This window comes from Meleagris gallopavo, chromosome 9, assembly GCF_905368555.1.
Source record: "Meleagris gallopavo chromosome 9, MGAL_WU_HG_1.1, whole genome shotgun sequence".
Taxonomy (NCBI): Eukaryota; Metazoa; Chordata; class Aves; order Galliformes; family Phasianidae; genus Meleagris; species Meleagris gallopavo.
The window spans coordinates 18,488,531-18,509,558 of NC_139412.1; the positions used below are offsets into that span (position 1 = coordinate 18,488,531).

The 21,028-nt window shown below is 38.7% G+C and overlaps 1 protein-coding gene across 4 annotated transcripts in view; it reads right to left on the reverse strand.

Moving 5' to 3' along the window:
• Window positions 1–21,028, reverse strand: part of FMR1NB (FMR1 neighbor) — a 70,516-nt gene that overhangs the window by 36,200 nt on the left and 13,288 nt on the right. For 2 of the 4 annotated variants that reach the window (XM_085231019.1, XM_085231018.1), the window contains exons 6-7: window positions 17,609–17,747; window positions 16,998–17,065 (exon numbers count right to left, since the gene is read on the reverse strand). In XM_085231019.1, coding sequence (XP_085087145.1) covers window positions 17,645–17,747 — 103 coding nt within the window. In that variant the 3' untranslated portion in view covers window positions 16,998–17,065; window positions 17,609–17,644. Of the gene's footprint in view, window positions 1–16,997; window positions 17,066–17,608; window positions 18,026–21,028 lie in introns of those variants that run through there. The other 2 variants (XM_085231021.1, XM_085231020.1) reach the window with 2 other exon arrangements.

Here is a 21,028-nt window from a genome sequence, read left to right on the forward strand (position 1 = left end):
GCAAGACAGACAATTATCAGAATTATGCATTTATACAAAGGTGAAACAACATTTCCCATCTGTAGCAATATTGTTCCACTAATGCAGCTTCAGGTATGGAAACTGCTCCCCAGACACTCTATCCAACTCTATGCACACACTCATGCTATATACTCACAATTTTGATGAAATACCAATTAAGTAGGAGATAGATACTAATTACAGAACCTGACTTAAAAAAAAAAAAAAAAAAAAAAAAAGCCTGCTATAGTAGATCCCGTTTCTTCTCAATGAGATCTACAAGATAAAAATGCAATTTAATTTAAGGTATATGCACAAAATTCAGAGCTGGCCAATGCAATGTTTTATAATCAAAATACTGTTTGACAAATTCAAAGGTCACCTTGTATAAAATAGAACAAAACTGAAGTCATCTGATAGATCAGATACAGAAGCAAAATTTTTTTTGGCTTTCTCATAGAAATAGACACGCACAGATGCCTTAGAGCTACTGTCTGGAAGTTTAAAAAAAATAAACGCAATCAGGTGCAACAGTTAAATCCAGGGGAGTTTCCCATTTCAAGTCAAGCTCACTGTAGGGAAAACACAACAAACTAATCATGATATAAATCCACAATGAATGCTGCTGAGACAGCACACAATGTAAACAATAATTTTGAATTTCCTAGTTTGTATCAGCACTGATCTGTTTTATACACTCCAGAAGTATAACTCAGAAATTGTATTTTGTACTAACAACTTCTACTTTTTTGCAAAGAATAAATTAAAGCATTTTCAAAAGCATGCCAGACTCATTAACTAGTTCCATTAAAATGTAAAAGATGACTACATACATTTGCCTCACTTTGGGCTTACAGCTCTCTACCTTAAAAATGCTATCATGTATTATCACAAACATGGCTGGAAATAACATCTATTATTAACATTCCTTGATGTTTCTCATTAGAAAATCCTGCTTTCAATTGTTTAGAATTTACCTAAATTATAACTTTCAAAATGGGTATTTTAGAGATTTTCTGTCAAAATATTTCTGTCTTTTCTAAGAATACAATAAGGGAATATAGGTATATTATCTGTGTCAATAACTTCCAGCAATTGTTTCTTGAACATAAAAAACTAAATTCATCTATTAAAAACAAACAAACAAAAAAAAAACAAACACATTTTGGAAAAAAAAAAAAACTTGAAATCTATGAGAAGGCTAATTCACACTGACCCTATGGAAATCTATTGGCATTTAGCAATTTATTATCAATCCCATTCTTCACAGACCAGTTTATTCATCAAAGCTGGGCTATGTCCTTATGCTTTATTCCAGAATAGGGATACTGCCAACTACCCACCTGGCTACAGTGACATCCACCATAGGCTCCCTCTTCTACCAGGCTAGGAGCTTCCTTTCCTTGTGAGAAGGCTCACATTCCCCCATGCAGAAGATGACAGCACAGCATGCTGCCTGGTTAGCTTCTCTAAGTTGAAGTGACTTTAGGCATTTCAGTACTTTCTCTCTACTGACACCTCCAGTAGGTATTAGGTTAATGCTCCAGAACTGAATTGTTACATATTCCATTCTCTATTCAAAAGATATACAATCACCTTAATAAAATACCCTTACACAATTTTTCTGAAATATCTTTCAGTGGTCACACATCACTCAAAAGTGAGAAAACATTAAATTTAAGCTTGCTTCTGTGACCATAACTCATTCCTCCTTTTGTAAGAATTATTGTAGTCTTTCTATTTTCCCCACGGGATCAATTTCATCCAGTGCACAGCAGGAATCACGTTCACTAAATGAGCAACGATTCAATAATTTTTCCTTCTGTCACTGTTCATTACCAGTCTAGAGCCTTATTTTTTGCATATTATTTAGACCAACTTCTAAAACTGCATTATTTCTTTGTGTTTGTCAGTGCAGTATCAGACCATTTGCAATACATTATTTGACTTATTTTCAGCTTCCCTGCAAGATAAAGGAGCTGATAATTCTCACTCAGAAATTGCAAACTAAGGCATGGTGTCCTATTGTGTATGTTGTGGCATAAGCTAAAGCAGTTCTATAATATGAGCCGAGTAGTGGAAGGGAAAAAAAAAAGAAGACTAGCCCTGTATGTGTAACTACTGATCACACTCACAAACCAGAACTGAATGCATGTCGAATTACGCATTCCCATATAGAATTAAACCTGCAAAGTTCAGCCTGGAGAAGAAAAGACTGAGGGGGAATCTTATCAATGCATATAAATATTTAGTGAGTCAAGTGGATGGGCCCAGGCTCTTTTCAGCGGTGACAGAACAACGAGCAACGGGCACAAACTGAAACACTGGAAGTTCCATATCAACATGAGGAAAAACTTCTTTATTTTGAGGGTAACAGATGTGGACCACATGATCTGCAAAAGCCAGGCACCAGTGACACTTGTGCAGCCAGGCCAGCAGTCTGGTTTGAAAAGACCTGCCAACTTGTGAGGACACACGCTTGTCTGTAACAAGGAAATGCACTGAAGTTACCAGGGGGAGAAAACAAAAGTTACACAAGACCCTCTACCACCCGAAAGACGGTGGTCCATCAGGAAATTTATACTGAGCAATTTGCAAACTGAGTTTTCAGCTAAGCTTCCCACCAAACAGAAGCCAGGCATGCTTTGGTCAAAATGCTTTTCTTCTGTGCCCAAAATAGACCAAAGAAGGTCTATTTTGACAGCCACCTTGGCTGCTCAGAATGAACCTTGCTGCAGCTCCACAATCACTTCCAGCCCGGGCACATATGCATGCTGCAGGCAGAGCTGGAGCAGCTGTGCTTTCCATGAGAAAGGCAATTCCATTAAGCTAGCAGCTGTGAGTGGAGTGAGAATTTACTCTACTCTGACTTTATTTTCTGTGATTTTATCTACTTATCTTTACTGAATAAAGCAATTTGAGTCTGATTTCATTGTGGCATTGCTCAGACTAACAGGTGTCCAAATTGCAGGAGTGTCCTCTGAAACTGAAAGAATTTGAAAGAATTCAGATTTTTTTGCTTCTTTTTTTTTCCTTTTTTTTCTTTTTCTTTTTTTGTTCTGTATCAAAGAGATTCTTCAGAGAATAAATCAGCAAAGCAGTGTTTGTTTCTTGTGGTACTAGCACTAGACATTAATTGGTAAGAGTAGCAAGCCCAGCCCATTATTATTATAAATGCAGAAAGAATCTAAAAAGAGGATTTCTTGGAGAGAGCATACAAAAAACCTCCTTGTGATACTCAGCCCTAATCTGTGTGGGCTGACAGTACCACCACATTTTCTGCCTGCTGACAGCTGAGTTAAGAAGTGTAACACTATGATCCAGAAGTGTCAAGATTGCTGAAATTTATACTGGGATGTGTGTTGTTTAGCTTGTTGACTCAGCTGACACAGGTGTGTTAGAGGAGCAGTATCATAAGGCAGCAGAGGCACTGTAATTTAGCATTAAACTATTTCTTTTGAGAAACACTTCTGGTGCTTTCTTAGTATAAAATATATATTTTCTAAGTGCAGGAAAGTGATATCTTCAGCTAAAAGACAAGCACATGTCTGTTATCACAGATAGAGAAAATGTAGTAGAGAGAATGGGCAAGAGAATGATTTGAGATTCTGAATTACGACGCTATCTTCCCACTCCCTCATTCTAACTAAGCCTCGGAAGACAAAGGGTTGCAAGTCTTGCAGTGAGCGGCATGCTTTCGGAGCTCACTTGTTGTCCCTGGACTGAGCAACAAGATGACCAGGCATCAGAACATCAAGATGTGAAGAGATCTGAGAACCTTCCCTATCGAAAGTAGAGGCTATTATCTGATCAGAGGAGGGTCTGCTCAGCACAAACAGTTGAGGATGTAGTTTCAAACTGAGCTGTTCCAACACTCTCCAGTAGATATAACAGTAGCTCTCTACCATCCACTTCATCAAATCCCTTGCAATGACTGTAAGGTTCTCTGTTGAGATCAATGATTAAAAGGACCTTGGTACTTGAACAGCTATTAGCAGAACGTTTCCTCATTTTTTCTCTTTGGGGAATTAAATTAGTCCAAGGTGGTAAATTACTAGGGTACCTTGACACAGCCAGCTAACAAATCTGCTGCTTTGAATCACTCAGAAAATACAAATTTGTCTTCTACTGAAATTTTTCCAGTATAGATGACTCAAAATTTGGAGAGGAGATGAGGAATCTCCTGTCTTACCCAAAGAACTATGAAATGCTCTGCATTTGCTTTGCCCCAGAGGCCTCTTGATATCAGATCTAACCTTGGAAAAAACAACAGACAAGCTTGGAAATTCATGACAATGAGCTTACTGAGCTACTGATGCAACATACCCTGGCTTCCTACTGCTGTTTTCTTTGTTTCCGAGAACACTAAATTCTCACCAATTAAACTTTGGAGTAGGCTACATTTTAACAATATTTGCATAAATGCTGACCCTACTGCAATGAATTCATGTGTTTCCTCATCAAACTGAGAACCGATCTGTGCAGATGTCGGATTTCCTCAGAACACCCATGGTTCAGAATATCCTACAGGGAACTGAATCACCTCAGACTGAGCAAGAAATTAAATGCAGATCTCTCATAATTTAGGTATGCATTTGGACCACTGACTTGTGTAAACACCATTGCCCAGATGCTATCCTCCTGGATGTATTTTTAAAGAGGAAAAAGGAGAAAACAGGCTGTTATCAGGCTTCTTCACCACCCTATGGTCAACTCACCCCAAAATGTATAGAGTCAGTGGTAGTCTCCCTTAGTCCCAGCACATCTGTGTAACCATGTTAAGACTGGTGTTACTGAATAAGCAGATGTTGTAAGCTCTGCAACTCATTACTGCTTCAAAGTGTAAACCTTACAACCTGATCTTGCATATGCTGGAGCAATTGAGAGTATTCCCACTAGCCACTCAAGAACAAACTAACCTGCTGCACACGTTCTGTATTCTGGGTCTTCATGGAAGAGGATTCAGTTAGGTCAACCAGCAAAATATTACAGCTTTACTGCTGTCAGTCAGAAAATTGATGTACCACACTTACTAAATGCAAGTCATGAGAGCTTTTGAAGAACAGGAAGGTCAGTTTTTTTGTTTGTTAGTTTGTTTTGCAAAACTACTGCTTTTAATACTTAGTATGTAGAGAGGAAACACGTTCCACTGACAAACTTTTAGCATTGCCTCCAGAAAACATATTCTTGAACTCACATTTCTCAGAATCAGCTTGAGTCAAGAATGTAACAATCTATGGACAAGCCTGATCAGACATATAAGAAATGGTAACATAAACATGTTAGTGAAAAACAAATTAATACAGAACAATTTTTTAAGTTATCATGACATGAAGAACATAAGCAATTAATTTCTTCTTTCTTCTCTATATAGGAAAATATATTATAAATTCTTAGCTATCTATGCCTGTATCTACATATTCCTACCTACATTTAGATTCAACTTGCATTTTTATTTTTGGGCTTGAAATATTCCACTGGCCTATCAGTTTCAGACAAAAGAAAATTACTGAAAATCCTCAAGTATCCTAGCCAGGCATATGTTAGCATGTGGCTTATCATAGCATCTGTACAGAATGCCACTTATTTTCAAGGCTCTGTAATGATCACATTTTTGTTTTAAGACCATGTTGCCTACAGACAAAGAAATCTGAGGTTGTCAGTCATTACATTCATGTTACCTGAACATCTTGTTTTTTACTAGTTTCCATGCACAAGCAACATCAACATCTGTTTCAAGGATCTCTGCTGGAATTGGAGCTTCACACAGCCAAATTGCCTATGTTTCCACTGAGGAAACAGCTATTTACTTTATGTAGCCATCTGGGCTCTAAACAGTATGTTTTGTTATTTGTGATCTTGTTTTCCAGGGTTTCTTGCACAAAATTTAATTCCTTCATAACTTATTTCTTCTATAAATGACATTTTTTTAAAAAAATGAACTTGTGAATGAGTACTTTGCAAGAGGCTTATGCCATCAGTGTAAATTCTTACATATTTTGGATATAGAGCCAAACCTCAATTGCAACAGTCCTGATGATCTATATATTCCCCACCTCCCTCATGGAATTATATATGAAAACAGTATTTACAAAGCTCTCTCCCAGCTAGATGAATTACATATATTGTTGTAGTTCAATAATTCAGGATGACACTGGTGAAGTCATTCACATGATTTAAATATGTACCCTGGAGTCTCAGAGCCCTCACCCCTTCTATTTAAACAAAGGGACAAACTGCAAAGGCTAACAGCACAAACACATATGCAAACCTTTACATATAGGTCACGAGAGAATGGACATGATTATACTACTTTTGCTCAGATAATGATAGAAATGCAAAAGCTTTTTTTCCCCAACATATGTCAGATTTTCCCTCAACCAATTTTAGGCTCCAAGCTACACATCACAATCCAGAAAGAATCAGGTACCTTGGAAGATCATTCGTAGAGACGGTAAGAAATCCTAAGTCACAGACAAGAACAAATGAGTTTCCTAATCCCTCATCATCACTCTCACAAACCAGACTGTGTTATGCTATGGAGCTCACACCTCACAAGGGAACCAAGGCCCAAGCATCTTCAGATTTGCTCTTAGTTCTCCAGACATGCAACCAATGTTCCTTTTTTATCCACAAGAGTCCTCTGCATCACAGATATAACATTCCTCCTTTCCCTGCAGGTGCACCAAGAATTCTTTTTTTCCCCGGAAACTATTCTACACAAGAGTCAACACACTAATCCATCAGTATTTCCTGGTACACCTCTTTTCTGGTCACAGCTTGCACCAAGAAAGGCTGCCTAGCACTTTCCATCAAGGGTTAGTTTTTTTCCTATTATTTGCTCTGTCAAGGAGGCCAATCACACAAACTAAGTAACACTAACCAAGCTGCTCTTCCCTTTATGCAAAGCCAAGAAGGGATAAAGCAAGTAATAAACTGTACCACAAACCACACAATGCTAAAGAAACAAGGAAGTGTTTGGCTAAACCAGTCAATATAGACTCATTCAGTTTACTCTCCTGTATCTCACAGTCTAATAATCAGGAAGAAAAAAGCCATGCTTTCTCCACTCTTCATCCACTCCTACAGGCTCTAAAAAAGGAGATACCAAATTTTAGTACTGCATTCAACTCCCTAGATCAATTTATTTTGTTCAACTTACCCTGACTATCATTTTATATTATTTGCTGTCCCCATTAACTCTGCACATCCCAGGCTGTTTCTGCTCTCATGTCTTGTTCTCTAACTTCCTTTCACTCAGGCTCAGTGGTCTAATCATCAGGTTCATCTGCTTCACCTGGATCTGTATGCAATGAGCATCTTAGAAATTAAAGTGTTATCCAGAACTTCCATAATTTTTCATAAAACCTCAACTCAATTCTGGTCTTTTTATGGTGCTGGCATGTAGTCCTGTCTTCCAAAGAACCACTTCAAAAGTACCCTTTCAATATGACAGACATTGAAGGAGGAAGCTATCACATACTCAGAGTAATGCATTAAAAGTGAGTTTGCCTACACCAGTGTAAACAAATCCACAGCATTTGTAAGAAGACAGTAAAGACTTGTAAAACTTGTAAAGAGACAAAATCTTTTTCAGCTGGTTGTCTGAATGAATGAATGAATAATTATTCCTTCCTCTGAGGTTAATCTCAGCCAGACTGGCACATTTGCCTCCTTGCACAGTACTGGGAAATATGATTCTATAATATGGGTAAAACATATCTGGGTGGCTTCTGCCACTTTAGGAGTCCTGGCTGTGAGAAAAGTTCGACCTCTTTTCACTCTTTTCTGTGACATAAAACATTGGTCTCGTAAGAACATTGTTACGTTTTTTTATCTGTAGTCACTGAGTTTAGGAAAACAGCAGCTAAGAGGAGGCTAACTTTTTTGGGAGATGCAGCAAATTAGATCAGACAAGCTAGTCCACACATTAATAGACAACAGCTAGGTAAGGAGGTGAAAGGCACAGGCTGGAGGGCTGTATGATGCCTGCTAGTGCACTATCGGGCTGAAGCAAGAGCTGCTCCAATTCACTGGAGCAAACTCTCCATAAACTAGTATGCATTGGAAATAAGTGCTCACAACATTTTTACCGTCAGAAATGCTCAACATAAAAAGTTTGGAAACCCCTAAGGACCGGTGTCCTCTAAAAGCACAAGTAGTGTTGAATCACAAAGACAGCTGTAATAGGTAAGTGTTAGTGTGGCTAGCTATTCTACTCACCAAGCTAGTACTAGGATTTGAACATAAGCCCACTTGGAGATTGCAGCACTGTAAACATTCCTCTGGATGGCAAAGATACATGCAAAAACAAGGAAAATTCAGCTGCTTTTTATACCTCTTGGTGTTCCAAATAGTATATATGTGAGGTTCATTCTGTAACTACTATTACCTGTCAAGATGAGCTACAGATGAAGCATTCAACATTAGTGGTCTGTGCAGGCTTCACAAATTCTGAGTGTGTCATTCAATATTGTCTGTGTGCTTCTTTATTAACAGTGTAATCAAGTAGAAAAGCAATTGATTAAAGAAAAAAAAGTTTGTTGAAGTAAAAGAGAAATAAAGTTGTTGCTGTAGATCACAACAATTCCTTTGGACATATCTTTGCTACTTAACAGTACGTATTATTTGATAGATAATAACAGCTCATTTAAAACTGCTAGGTCTAATGCATGAATGTGTGGTCTCGAGCCTGTTAATGTGCACCACTGCTACTACAGACCATGATGGCTGCTTTGGAGATGTCAGCCCAGTTTGTCCAAATCCATCTTCATGTGAACAAATTTGATTAGTTCTGAGCTGTCAGTGGACAATCTAAGCTGATTGCTTGGTGTCATAGCTGAGCATTGTCTGAGCATGAAAGTGTAGTATTAAATCAACTATGAACAGGCATTGCTGATGGATCACAGGAAAACCAAAATCAAAGTTAAGAATGGAGACACTTACCATGTGTTTACAGAGGACAAACAACGAGAAAACAAAAGGATGAGAGACAGACTATTATTCTGTTTAACCCTGTACTCAGCTAGTTTAAAAAACTATAAGGAGCCATTAAGACTATGCTTGTAGCTAAAAGGCTGCAGTGGCTGCTTGCTAGTGCTTCTAGCTTCTTTGCTCAACTGACTGTTGATAGTGAACCACATCATAGAACGGTTTGGGTTGGAAAAGATCTTTAAGATCATCTAATTTCAACCCCCTGCTATAGGCAGGGACATCTCTGGCTAGACCAGGTTGCTCAAAGCCCCATCCAGCCTCACCTTGAATGCCTCTGAGAAAGCTCTGCTACGAACAAGGGCATCATCCATTGTAGCAACATGTTTGGATGCAACAAGCACACAGTTTACATCTCAATAACTCAATGGGAAGAACACAGATATCATTTCCTTTACCTGTGTTGTGTCTCTTTGGCACTTTTTTGTATGTGCAGACAAGTGATTTTACAAAGTCACTTAAAATGGTATATCTCATATATAAGAAACGCATGGGGTTCAGAAAGTAAATTTCAGCTATTCTGAAGTGCAGGCAAAAGCTAGTATAAATGCTCAGAAAATACAGCTCTATGTCTCTACCACTTTTTCCTCAAAACATGATTCTCTGTAATCACGTCATTCTCTTTTTAGACTTTTTTTAGACTTTTGCTAACTACTGAGGGAAAAGTGGCTTCCTCTGGTGAGGGGAGGAAAATGCCTGTTGCTGTGAGCTAGCCACCATCTTCAAGTCTAAGATGTATTAAAGCCCCTAACATTTTTATTGCCAGCAGAGCCAGACAGGACCAGTGTTTTCCTGACAGGTACTCCTATGTAAAAACCCACTTCCCAGCAGTTTTGCGGACGTACCTTCCAGCTAGAGCAGACAAAGAATAAACGTCCGTCACGATTTCATTTGAGAAAGATGTTCTTATTGTCCCTCCAGTCCCTCCCACCCACTCCCATCTTTTTTTTTGAGGGGGCGGGAGGGCACAGCTTGGGGAAGATAACCTTCCCCCCTGTCAGGAAATAGTCATTTCAAGGCAAGACCTTAAAACTGATGATTTTGAAAGTTTTCTCAACTGCCATGCTGTTCTGCTCCTGCATTCCTGTGGTGCCAACAGATGAAGCTGTAAGCCTGCTCGCCTCCCTGCATCTAATCCTGATACTACTCAGCAGCAGGGAAGGTGGGCAAATGTTCACTAGCAGTTGTTGGCAAAGAAACACAGCAGGAATTAAACTGGATGATGCCACCACATGTGTAAAACAACCATTTGAGCAAATGCCGCTGTAGAAGCATCTTTAACCAGTATAACAGAATGTGCTGTTAACCTTTTTCTTCCTAGCTAGTAGCATTGAAGAGTTATGATTAATTGCCGCTATACTGTTTGTTTTTTTTTTTAGTGAAACTATTGATAAAAAAGATGATTAATGTTTGCAGCATTTGATGTGATGGAGTTTTATATTTGACCACAGTAACAATAATAGATTTTAAAAGAAAAACAGGAATGAGATCCTGGCGCACTACGATAAAATGTTCTACACAATTTTTAACAATTATTTCCCTATGATCTTTCTTCTCTTCCCTTATAGAGGCACTGCAGATCTTTATTTGACATGTCCCCAGCTCAGATGTTTCACAATCTAGCCACAGTGATTTTATAGCATTTGAGGACTGTTGTGAATGAGGGAGCCAAAACAGACATTTTCCATGCTTATCCACTGTTCATGAGCTAAATCTGTCACCGACTATATCACCAAGATAACTGGTCAGCACCAGCCCAATAACAGCATTCCTCCAGGCTCTCAGGTTTCCTTGCTTTTGACAGTTATTCACACAGACCCAATTTTGATAAGAGATCCCTCTCTTGAAGCTAAGCTGTCGTTCTCTAAAGCTATCAGTTTGGCATCTATGAAATACAACTTGAAAACCCAAAATATCAGCTGACAATGCATGGAGCACCCAATCTTAGAAATGGGAATTAGATTTTTCTTGTCACTGCCTGAGAAAGATGCAAAAAGATGCATCACATAATTAATTACAACTCCTTAATATGCTTAGTTACTGCAGTTCATAAGACCATGTTTGATTGAAGACACTGCCTTTCAGAAATGCTGCTTCCTACCTGGTGCTGGACAGGCTCTCCTAACGGGAAAAATATGCAAAAGCTTCCCTTCCCAGCTGTGTAATAAGGCCTAAGCAAAGGATGGTATCTGTTCTTTTGCTTGGTTTAGCTCCTCCATGACACGTTTAGACCAAGTGCCTTAAAAAAGAAAATAGTAAAAGCTTGTAGTGTCTATAAGCATCTCAAATAGAACTTCAGCAAGAGGGCAGTGCTAAGTGACAGACCAGAAAACTTGTCTAAAGGAGAATTACTTGAAGCTTCACTTCAGCCCAACTGATAACGTGCATACTAGGGCTGAGGGCTGCTCCAGAAGTAATGCCTTTATTTTATTCTGTTGACCCACAATATCAGAGGCAGATGTTGGTGGAACGGCAGTAGAGGCTGAACCTTCCTTCCACTGTTCTGTTACATTTTGTTGCTTTGTGACAGACAGCAGCAGAGGGGTAGTCTGACAGAAAGGTGTCTGTTGTGAAAATGTGTATGAAGCAAAAGAGTGGAACTGAATTCCTCCACGAGGAAAAAAATGGCACCCATAGACACAGTTTCTTGCTGAATGTTTGTGGAAAGCAAACAGTGAATGTAAGCATAGTGAGGGGTAAATGGTGCATTTCAGCAATGGCAACAAGAATGGGGCACTTCCACTGGTGAAGATTTCTATAAGCACAGCATGTAGTTCATTGCTGGTGAAATATCGTGTCTTGTAGCAGAGGATTTTCTCTATCAAAGTGTTCTCTGTGCTCTGTCTCTGTTGTAGTTCTTATGGAAACAAATAGAAGACACTTTGGGAGCAACCTACATAGAATAATGATCTGTTCTATCTTTATAAAGCAAAATATCAGATATTTGAAAAATCAAAGAGATAGGACACATGGCTATAACATTTACAGCCATGTTCTCTTTTGAAAGCAGCTCTCTGTAGAATTGCCATCACCTTCCCCACATTGTCTATATTGCAGCTGACACTGTCATGCTTGCAAAGCTGCCAGAACAGTGATGGTGGTTGATGCAGCAAAGAAATGGCTTTTGCAGAGCAAACCTGTTACACAGAATAGAACGCACAGGCTCAGAAACTTAACAGTTTGGATAGAAGATATACATAAGACAGTAGCTTCGGCAAGGAAGCACTGCAGTAGAAACCATGCCTTTGGAGAAAGGACTTGAAAGAAGCGTGGTGAAACTTAAACTAGAATATCACAGCTGTGGACAGTTTTTCACTTTGATCTGGCTGAAACCATTTTTTAATTTTCCAGTGTTTTGTGAAAACAAAAAATGGGAGCAGAAAGATCAGAAGCAAAACAGAGTTCTGTGGAGCCACTCACTCCACTGGACCTTACAGGAGAACATGAAACAATTTCCAGGGAGACCTTTGCACTTAATTTTTGGTTTGCAATCCAAGCCTAGGTCAGCAAAAGATCTCATGACATTTAAATATCACACTCTTTGCATGGAGAGAAGCAGGAAAGATATAAGCAATGAAATAATTCATCTGCTACATCTACGCTCCCTGGCATTGTAGAATCTCAGATACATGAAATTGGTTGCAGAATTGAACCCCAGGCCTCAGAAACATGAAACAATTTGCCTAACCACAAAGATTTTACTTAAATACAGTACTGTATTTGTTAACTGCAAAGCTCAAGAATCAAAAGCCAATTTTCACTCCACAGTATTTCAAGTTCAATTCTCATGGCTTTGAAACATTTTTGAAAATCAGATGGTGAGAAGTACCAGAATCGTGCCACAGTTTTGTCAACAGACCTGGTGCAGGCTCTGGGTGCTGCACTAAAAGAGCAGAGGACATCTCATAGCTCCTATCCCTAAGGTGTCAGCAACCACTCTTGGACACAGCTATTGTGCACTGAGTCAGGTTGTTAAACTTCGTATTTATTTAATCTTTTGCAAGATAAGGATGGAAGTTCCACTGAGAGGTCTTTTATTTCATTCTGTACCAGTTCACTAGGAGTGAAACCAGATCTAAAGCTGCAGGCAATGGTTTATATCTCTTGTAAGTCTTCTAAAGCCTTGTCATTATATGTAGTATTATGTTGTGTGTGTTTTTTTTTTTTTTTGTTTGTTTGTTTACAGAACGACCATTGCTCTGTTGTATGCTATCTGCCTTTTTGTGACTTGATGAACCACACTGTAAAAAGCAGAAATCTAATAAAGCTCTCCAGAAACCAAAACCACTGAGGGAAAAACGTTTTCCTGCAGCACCATCTTGTGGCCCTGGATTTTAGTACGGAAAGTGTCTCCTCTTGGGGCTGGAGGGCAACACTCTGGCAGATTTGGAAATGGCACCTAGCACTGACTTGTTTCTTTCACCAACGAAAGAGGCATCCCATTTAAGAACACTTGTGCCTTCTAGCTGAATTGGCCCTAATCCAGTTCAGGAGAAAAAGAAAGGAAAGCCAAACTTGGCTCAGCAATGTGCAGCTTGATACACAAGAAATAGATTAGCAGATGGGAAAAGATGCGTTACAGGTGGATCTGCATAACTCCATATTGAAATTATTCTGTGGTACACTGGAGTCCAGGACTAAAGAACAGAAACAATAAAATCATTATCAAAGTGATTATTCAGAAATTTTAAATTCTGAAATTCTGAAGGTGATGAAAACATCCACTTGTATGTGATGATGTCAGTGCAGTTGGCCTGTAAATGAGTATTTATGAAGTGACCTTAAGGTGATAATTCTGACAACAGGATTTAGCAGAGGTTGTTAGAGTTAAGGTAGTATGGTTAGGTTGTGGTTGGACTCAATATTTAAGGTCTTTTGGAACCTGAGCGATTCTACAATTCTCTATTATGTATATATTATTCCATAGAACAGATTCTATGATTCTAACAGAATTCTATGATTCTATATTCTGTTATTCTATATTATTCTATAGAATCATATTCTGTGACTTTACGATTCTTGCAGAATGTGAAATCATAGAATTGCTCAGGTTGGAGAAGATCTTAAAGATCATCAAGTCCAGCCACAACCTAAGCATCCTTCCCTAATTCTAACAACCCTCCACTAAATCATGTCCCTGAGCACCACATCCAAACAGTTTTTAAACACATCCAGGGATGGTGACTCAACCACCTCCCTGGGCAGCCCATTCCAATGCTTAACAACCCTTTCTGTAAAGAAGTGTTCCCTAATATCCAACCTAAATTTACCCTGGCACAGCTTGAGGCCATTTCCTCTCATCCTGTCACCAGTGAGAAGAGACCAACCCTGCTCTTGCTGTAAGCACCTTTCAGATATTGGCAGAGAGCAGCAAGGTCTCCCCTCAGCCTCCTTTTCCCAGACTGAACAGCCCCAGTTCCTTCAGTCTCTCCTTGTAGGCCGTATTCTCCAAGCCCTTCATCAGCCTTGCTGCCCTTCTTTGGCCCTGCTCCAGCACTTCATGTCCTTTCTGTACTGAGGTGCCCAAAACTGAACGCAGTTCTGGAGGTGAGGCCTCACCAGTGCCGAGTATAGGGCAGGATGACTTCCCTGGTCCTGCTCACCACTCCATTCCTGATCCAAGCCAGGATGCCATTGGCCTTCTTAGCCACCTGGGCACACTGCTGGCTCACATTCAGCCGACTGTCCATCAGTACACCAAGATCCCTTTCCATCAGGCAGCTTTCCAGCCACTCTTCCTAACCACAACCACATCCACCAACTCCCTCAGTGCTCTAGGGTGCAATCCATCCGGCCCCATGGACTTGTGAGCATCCAGCTTTCAAAGCAGGTCCACAACCATCTCATCATGGATCATGCAAGGCCTATTCTGTTTCCCATCCCTATCTACCAGCACAAGGGGCTGTATGTCCAGAGAGTACCTAGTCTTACTGCTAAAGGCTGAGGCAAAGAAGGCATTAAGCACCTCAGTCTTATCCTGATCCTTGGTCACTAAGTTGCCCTTGGCATCCAGCAAGAGATGGAGATTCTCCCTAGCCCTCCTCTTGCTGTTGATTTATTTAAAGCAATATATACTGTTGTTTGTTGTGTCCACACACACACACACACACACACACACACACACACACACACACACACACACACACACACACACCATTTTAGGCAGAAATAGCAGTTAATTCTGCAATACCCATGCTGAACAGCTGCCAATTCAATTCAATTAATTCTCAAACTGGTATAGAAATTACAATCTAAAAATCAAAGTTTTTGCCTCCTCCAACAAAAAGCCTTCTCAGCTTTTAAGAACATCCTTATAATGGAACTGCCAGATATGAAAGGGACAGGATCCAATTCCAATTCGGTGCTCTTATGTTCCACTCCAACAGGGAATATAAGCATTGCTGAGTCTTTTCCATCTCATATCCTACTCTTATAGTATGTATATTTTGTTTATGTTCATTTTATTCTGCAGGATACATTTACTGCAGATGCACTGAATGCTTTCAGTTAAATACAGTTGTTTTATCAGTACGTGTCCATTTGTCAGAATGTTGTGAGACATCAAAAACATTTGTGCTGTCAGTGTCATGTAAACAAAGGAATTTATCACCCTTCAAATAAAAATCACGAAGTACCAAGTCAAACTTAATCTGGAACACAGCTCTCTCTCATAATTACCTTCACCCAAGAGGATGTATGTGTTTGTTGCATGCACATTTCAGTTGCAACAGTGCCCCTAAATCCAAGAAGCAGGAAATTGTTTCTATCTTTGTCAAAATGTTTGCAGACATATTTCAGAACTCATAAAAATAACATCAAGAAGCAGTAAACAAACAGATTCGGAAGGCAAACTGAACACTATTCAGTCTCCATCATTCTGCTGCTCAACATCAAAAATATTGCAGTTCTTTTTCTTACAAAATTATATCCCAACCATCTCTAATATAGTGCTAATGGCAATGGTTGCCATATCAAGTTTTAAAACTTCTGCATATGCTAATTTTTTGTGATGTCTATATGTTCTGTCAATTTCATGAGACTGCCCATATGTGTACTTCAACTCTATTACTCTTGGGCTTTAAGAGATGTCTTTTTTAGAATTAGGAAAACTAAGAAGAATGTATGAACTGGGTAATCCCACGAGTACACAATTTCAATGTATCACTATTCTGATAAAGGCTATTGTCTTTATTTTTCAGGTTAAGAGTAAAGATTCATTAACCACTATTCTTGAAAATTCTACTACATGTATTTCACAGACACGAGGAAAAACGGCCACTGGTTGCTTTAACTATTGGGAAATTGATTTCTACTGACTTTTTTTTTTTTAAGTGCCTATTTTTACTCTGTACTCTGCTGTTCAAATCCATTACATGTTCATTTCTTATTTTGTGTTACTCTTCAGGGAAACTGCAAGAAATTACATTTTGGCATCACCTGCCTTGGGAGACAGGTCTCCTCAAGATCCAAGCAAGTTCTATGGTGCAGTGATATTCCACAAACAGAAACAGCAGCAGCAGAAATGCTACTAGTTTCCTGAAGTTCTTTGCCTAAGACGTGTCTTTAAAGGAACTGCCCAACAATACATTACCTGGCTGCAGAGGATTTAGGAAAAGAATTGTGGTCTCAGTAAGAATAACACTGCTGTGCTACAGTGGTGTCCGCTCCCTGAAAACAGTACGCTTGTCACTCAGCACCAATTTAATGAACGTCAAACATCTCTTCTATCACTTCTTAATCCAGATAGTACTCTAAGGCTGACCTCTCTCTGAACTGTGAAGATGCTTTACTTGTACCTAGAGTGGTTTTAGCATGGAGGAGCTGGAATGAGCAGATTTTCCCTTTCAGCATTACTTTTTTTTTTTTCTCCCATGAAGGAGATATGGAATGAGTATAAAGAAACAGAAATGAACAATTTCTAATGCAAAATCAATAGCATTATCAAGGGTTGACAACAGTGTATTATTTTGATACTAAAACAAATCATCCCATTTTCTAGAGCATACTCATGGTTAGTGCACAATCCTGGTGTCTTCCTCCTGCTGGAGTTCATCAATATTACATGGATGGTCCTCTACACCAAAAGACAAGAAAAAAAGAAAAAACCTACATGTCATTATAAAACTTGATTAAGGGACATCTTCGCAAATTTGGTATACGTTACCCAATTTACACATGGGATAAGGGACACAAAAATGGCAGACGATTTGGGCCTAGGACTGCCATATTCATTGAATCACTGAATGATTTGAGTTGGAAAGGACCTCACAGTCCCCCAGACCCACCATGTGTTGGCTGCCCAGGGCGCAACCAGCCTGGCCTTGGGCACCCGCAGAGATGGAGACCCACAGCTCCGGGCAGCACCACCAGAGCCTCAGCAGGGCTTGCTCTGCTCTCATTTAGCATCCCAGGACAGGAATCAAATTCCGGCAGATTCATTATTTGTCCCACAGCAGAAACTGAGGGTGGCTTGTGACAAAAAGTGCTTTTGTGACAAAATCTACTGGACTGGGAAGCCAACAGGAATTTAATATTGCATGTCTAGTACTCTATATAAAATCAACAGTAAGTTAATGCTAAAGTGAAAGAACAAAAGAATGTTTTAAATTTAATTTACCTCTCTCTCATTTTTATGATCCTCAAAGTCTTTAAGTCAATTTGATAACAAGCTACGCATTTCTTCACTACTTGCTCTCCTGTTCTGCACAATTTGTTCTATTTTTTTGTTTGCTCTTCGTAAAGGATTGACACACTGACTGCAACAAATTCAAACAACAGAAGGAATTAAGACCAGATCACTTAGGTTTTAGCTGCAAAAGCCTAGCTCCAGAGAAGTCAAAGATACTACCGATTTCAGGGGCCACAACATTTCATCAACAAAACACAGACTGACAAAGCACTTGGATAAGTTCTCATCTCTTACCTTTTCTTCATGAATTTCAGTTGACCAGCTGATTCATCAAATTGCAGTCATTACGAGAAAATTCCCAGTAATAGATCAACTGAAATTGAAGGCCTGCTTCCCACAACTGCACTAAAAATTCGAAAGAAAACTGAGATTTCACTAATTTTTATTTAAAATCTACACAACGTTGTTCAAATATGGCATCAGTAAGTGCACCTCTGTTCTCCTATTCTTTAGAGTCTTACTCTGCCCATCATGGCTTGTGGCTGTTAGTGAAAAAAAGACAAAAAAAATGAGAGAAAGAAAATAGGATAAGACAGGTATGGGGATTACAAAATCATCAGAGAACATCTCAAGAAAAGAGACATTGTGCTGATATCACACACAAGCAACTGCGAGGGAGCAGGCAGCATCAAGTCATTTAGATATTGCTTCCTGCCTAAAAAATATCCTACGAAGAAGGCAAAACACACAGGTCACCAGTTAGACGTGGTAATCCAGCTTTGCTGATTTTGGAACTTACTCGTGCTGTGGAGGAGCACTGAGACTAACCTGAGCAACATAACAGACTGCTATAACTCAAACTCTGAAAACTAGCAGCTTCCTTAATAAATTTTACAGGAATTCCATGCTCCTACATACAAATTCTCTCAGCCTGGTCATATTTTGACCTGAGCATCTGTAGGGAAACAGCCACCTTACACAGCACAAATGCCTGTAAAAACTTCCACAGAAAGCTGCTCAAGTTTGGAGTCTCTCTTTTTCTTAAAATAAATAAATGCAGGTTCCTATGGGACACCTTAGCATTTGCTCTACAAGAAGCATAATGGAATTAATCAATTATCCCAAATTTCATCAGAGAAAGCTCTCTTATTTTTTTTGGTCAATCTAGAGAACAACATTTTATTTCTGTGCATGTCCTTTTGTATTCTGCATGGGAGCCTTTCAACACTGACCATACAGCACTGTTAATGAGAACAAGGATTTCCAACTAAATAGAATGTTTCAGACTTTTTAAAGGAACGTGTTTTGAAGACATATCCTCTAGCAACAGTTTCTAAAACTAGTAAAATCTGATCAAAGTTAATATATTATAGGATTGCTTTTTTCTTAGAACTGAAATGTTTTAATTTTCAGCATCACACCATTTAGCATCTGGTTAATCACTACATGAAAAAACGTAAAAACCAACGATAAACAAGTCATAGCAGAACAGCAATTCTAGTTCCATTGGCTATGAAAAAAACACAAAATAGATCATTTAAACATTAATGTGAATTATCTCAAAATGAATACATATTAATTCATTTTCCAGAAAATATATGATAATTTCATGTTAATGCTTTGCCTCCTGTTTTCCATGTCACTGATGACTCAGTGTAGCTATCTGTATGCTCAGCATCAGCTGTTGAGCATAGAATAAGATGTAATGTGGAGATTTTCACAGCAGGTTTTGTCTAAATGTGGCACACCATAGCAAATAGCCATCTGCTAAACAGTCACATTTCTAAAGTCTATGTGTGTGTACATGCATGTATATAATCTCACAGTCTAGTAATATCTTAATAAAGGAAAAATTAAAAACTTTAGAAAAAAATCTACACAGAGAAAGACAATTATGTTACATTAACTAAGCTTTAGTATTAACCATGCTATATCAACCACCACCTCAGAAAAACAGCACAACTACATCAATATGCTCCGTCTCAGTTTAACCATTACAATACTGTGGAGCTTACATTTTCCCAATTATCATAAGAATGCATACTCATGGCAAAACTCTTTGCAACATCAAACACTAAACTGCTTGCAAAGAACACATGGGCTGTAATATGTTCTATACATTCAATGGGAAAAACCCACTAAAAAGAGCCAAAAAAAGACCCAAAACAACAACAAAAAAAATTGTTATACATTAGCAGCATTCAATTTATTTCCTTTCTGAAGTATGCTCCTTCTCCTTCTCTTCTACTCTCCTAAGGCCTACTACTTTGTTCTTCCATCATGTTTTTCCATCTTACTACATAATTCTATGTTTATGCCTTACAGAAACTCATTTCTACTTCTTGATCCTTTCAACTTGCCTTTGCTCATTCATTTCTTCTGTATTATCTTTCAGATTATTAATTCCCACTTGCACATGCCATTTCCTGTGTAGCAGTTGATTAGTTCTCATAAGCAATGTCATGTAGACATTGTAGAAATAATTTGAAGGTAACGGTAAGAAAACAATTTTATCTCCAGTTTTCCCATGGCTTAGAGAAAAAGCAAGTGGCAAAAAAAAAAAATTCACATTTGTTTATTTTAAACTTATGAACTGAGACAAACTTCCCTCAAACCTTCCTTTTTTTTTTTTCCTTTTCTTTTTTTTTTTTTTTTTTTTTTTTTAAACTGATGTTCTTGGTTTCCCATGCACTGAGATCACTGTGTCCTACAATCTTATTTTGGATAGAACAGGATGGTCTGTATGCAGCATCATGCCCTAAAGATTTGTTTGCTCCTTCACTACCTTTTTCGCTTCCAATTGGCAGTTGTTGATTTTCCCTTCTTGCTTAAGAGGAGATGAACAAAGCTGTTTTAACATATATGGATATGATATGAAGGCAGGTCTGGCCTGTGGTAGGAAGCAGGTGTGGAAAGGAGATGATGGTGGTAATGGGAAGAAAATGGGAGGAAAATGGGAGGAAAATGGGAGAAGTGAGGGAACAAAAGTCTGGTCTTCCATATACCAGCAAACCTGCCCACGACAGGATCCAGTTCCCACAGACCTGAACTCAAATGTTCAAATTCCATTCAGGCCTTTATATGAAGACTTTTCTGCTAACCTGCAGCCAGTGATCCATATGATCTACATGCAGTTTCACAGTTAAGGGAAGTAGGACTAAGACCAATTCTTTATAACTAAGTCTTTAGAATGGTTGCTGGAGCATTAACACACTATTTTATTTTATTTTTTCTCTCAAGTCAAATTGACTATGTAGCTCCAAAATAGAAGGATTTATTTTTCATGATGTCATATGACTTTTTCAGCTTATTTTCCTCCAGTCTTTTTTCTGCTCACTGGCTTTAAGTGTGTCAGCTGTCCATATCCTTGACATTCAGTAGCAGTATATTGTAAAACTAGTTGTTTGT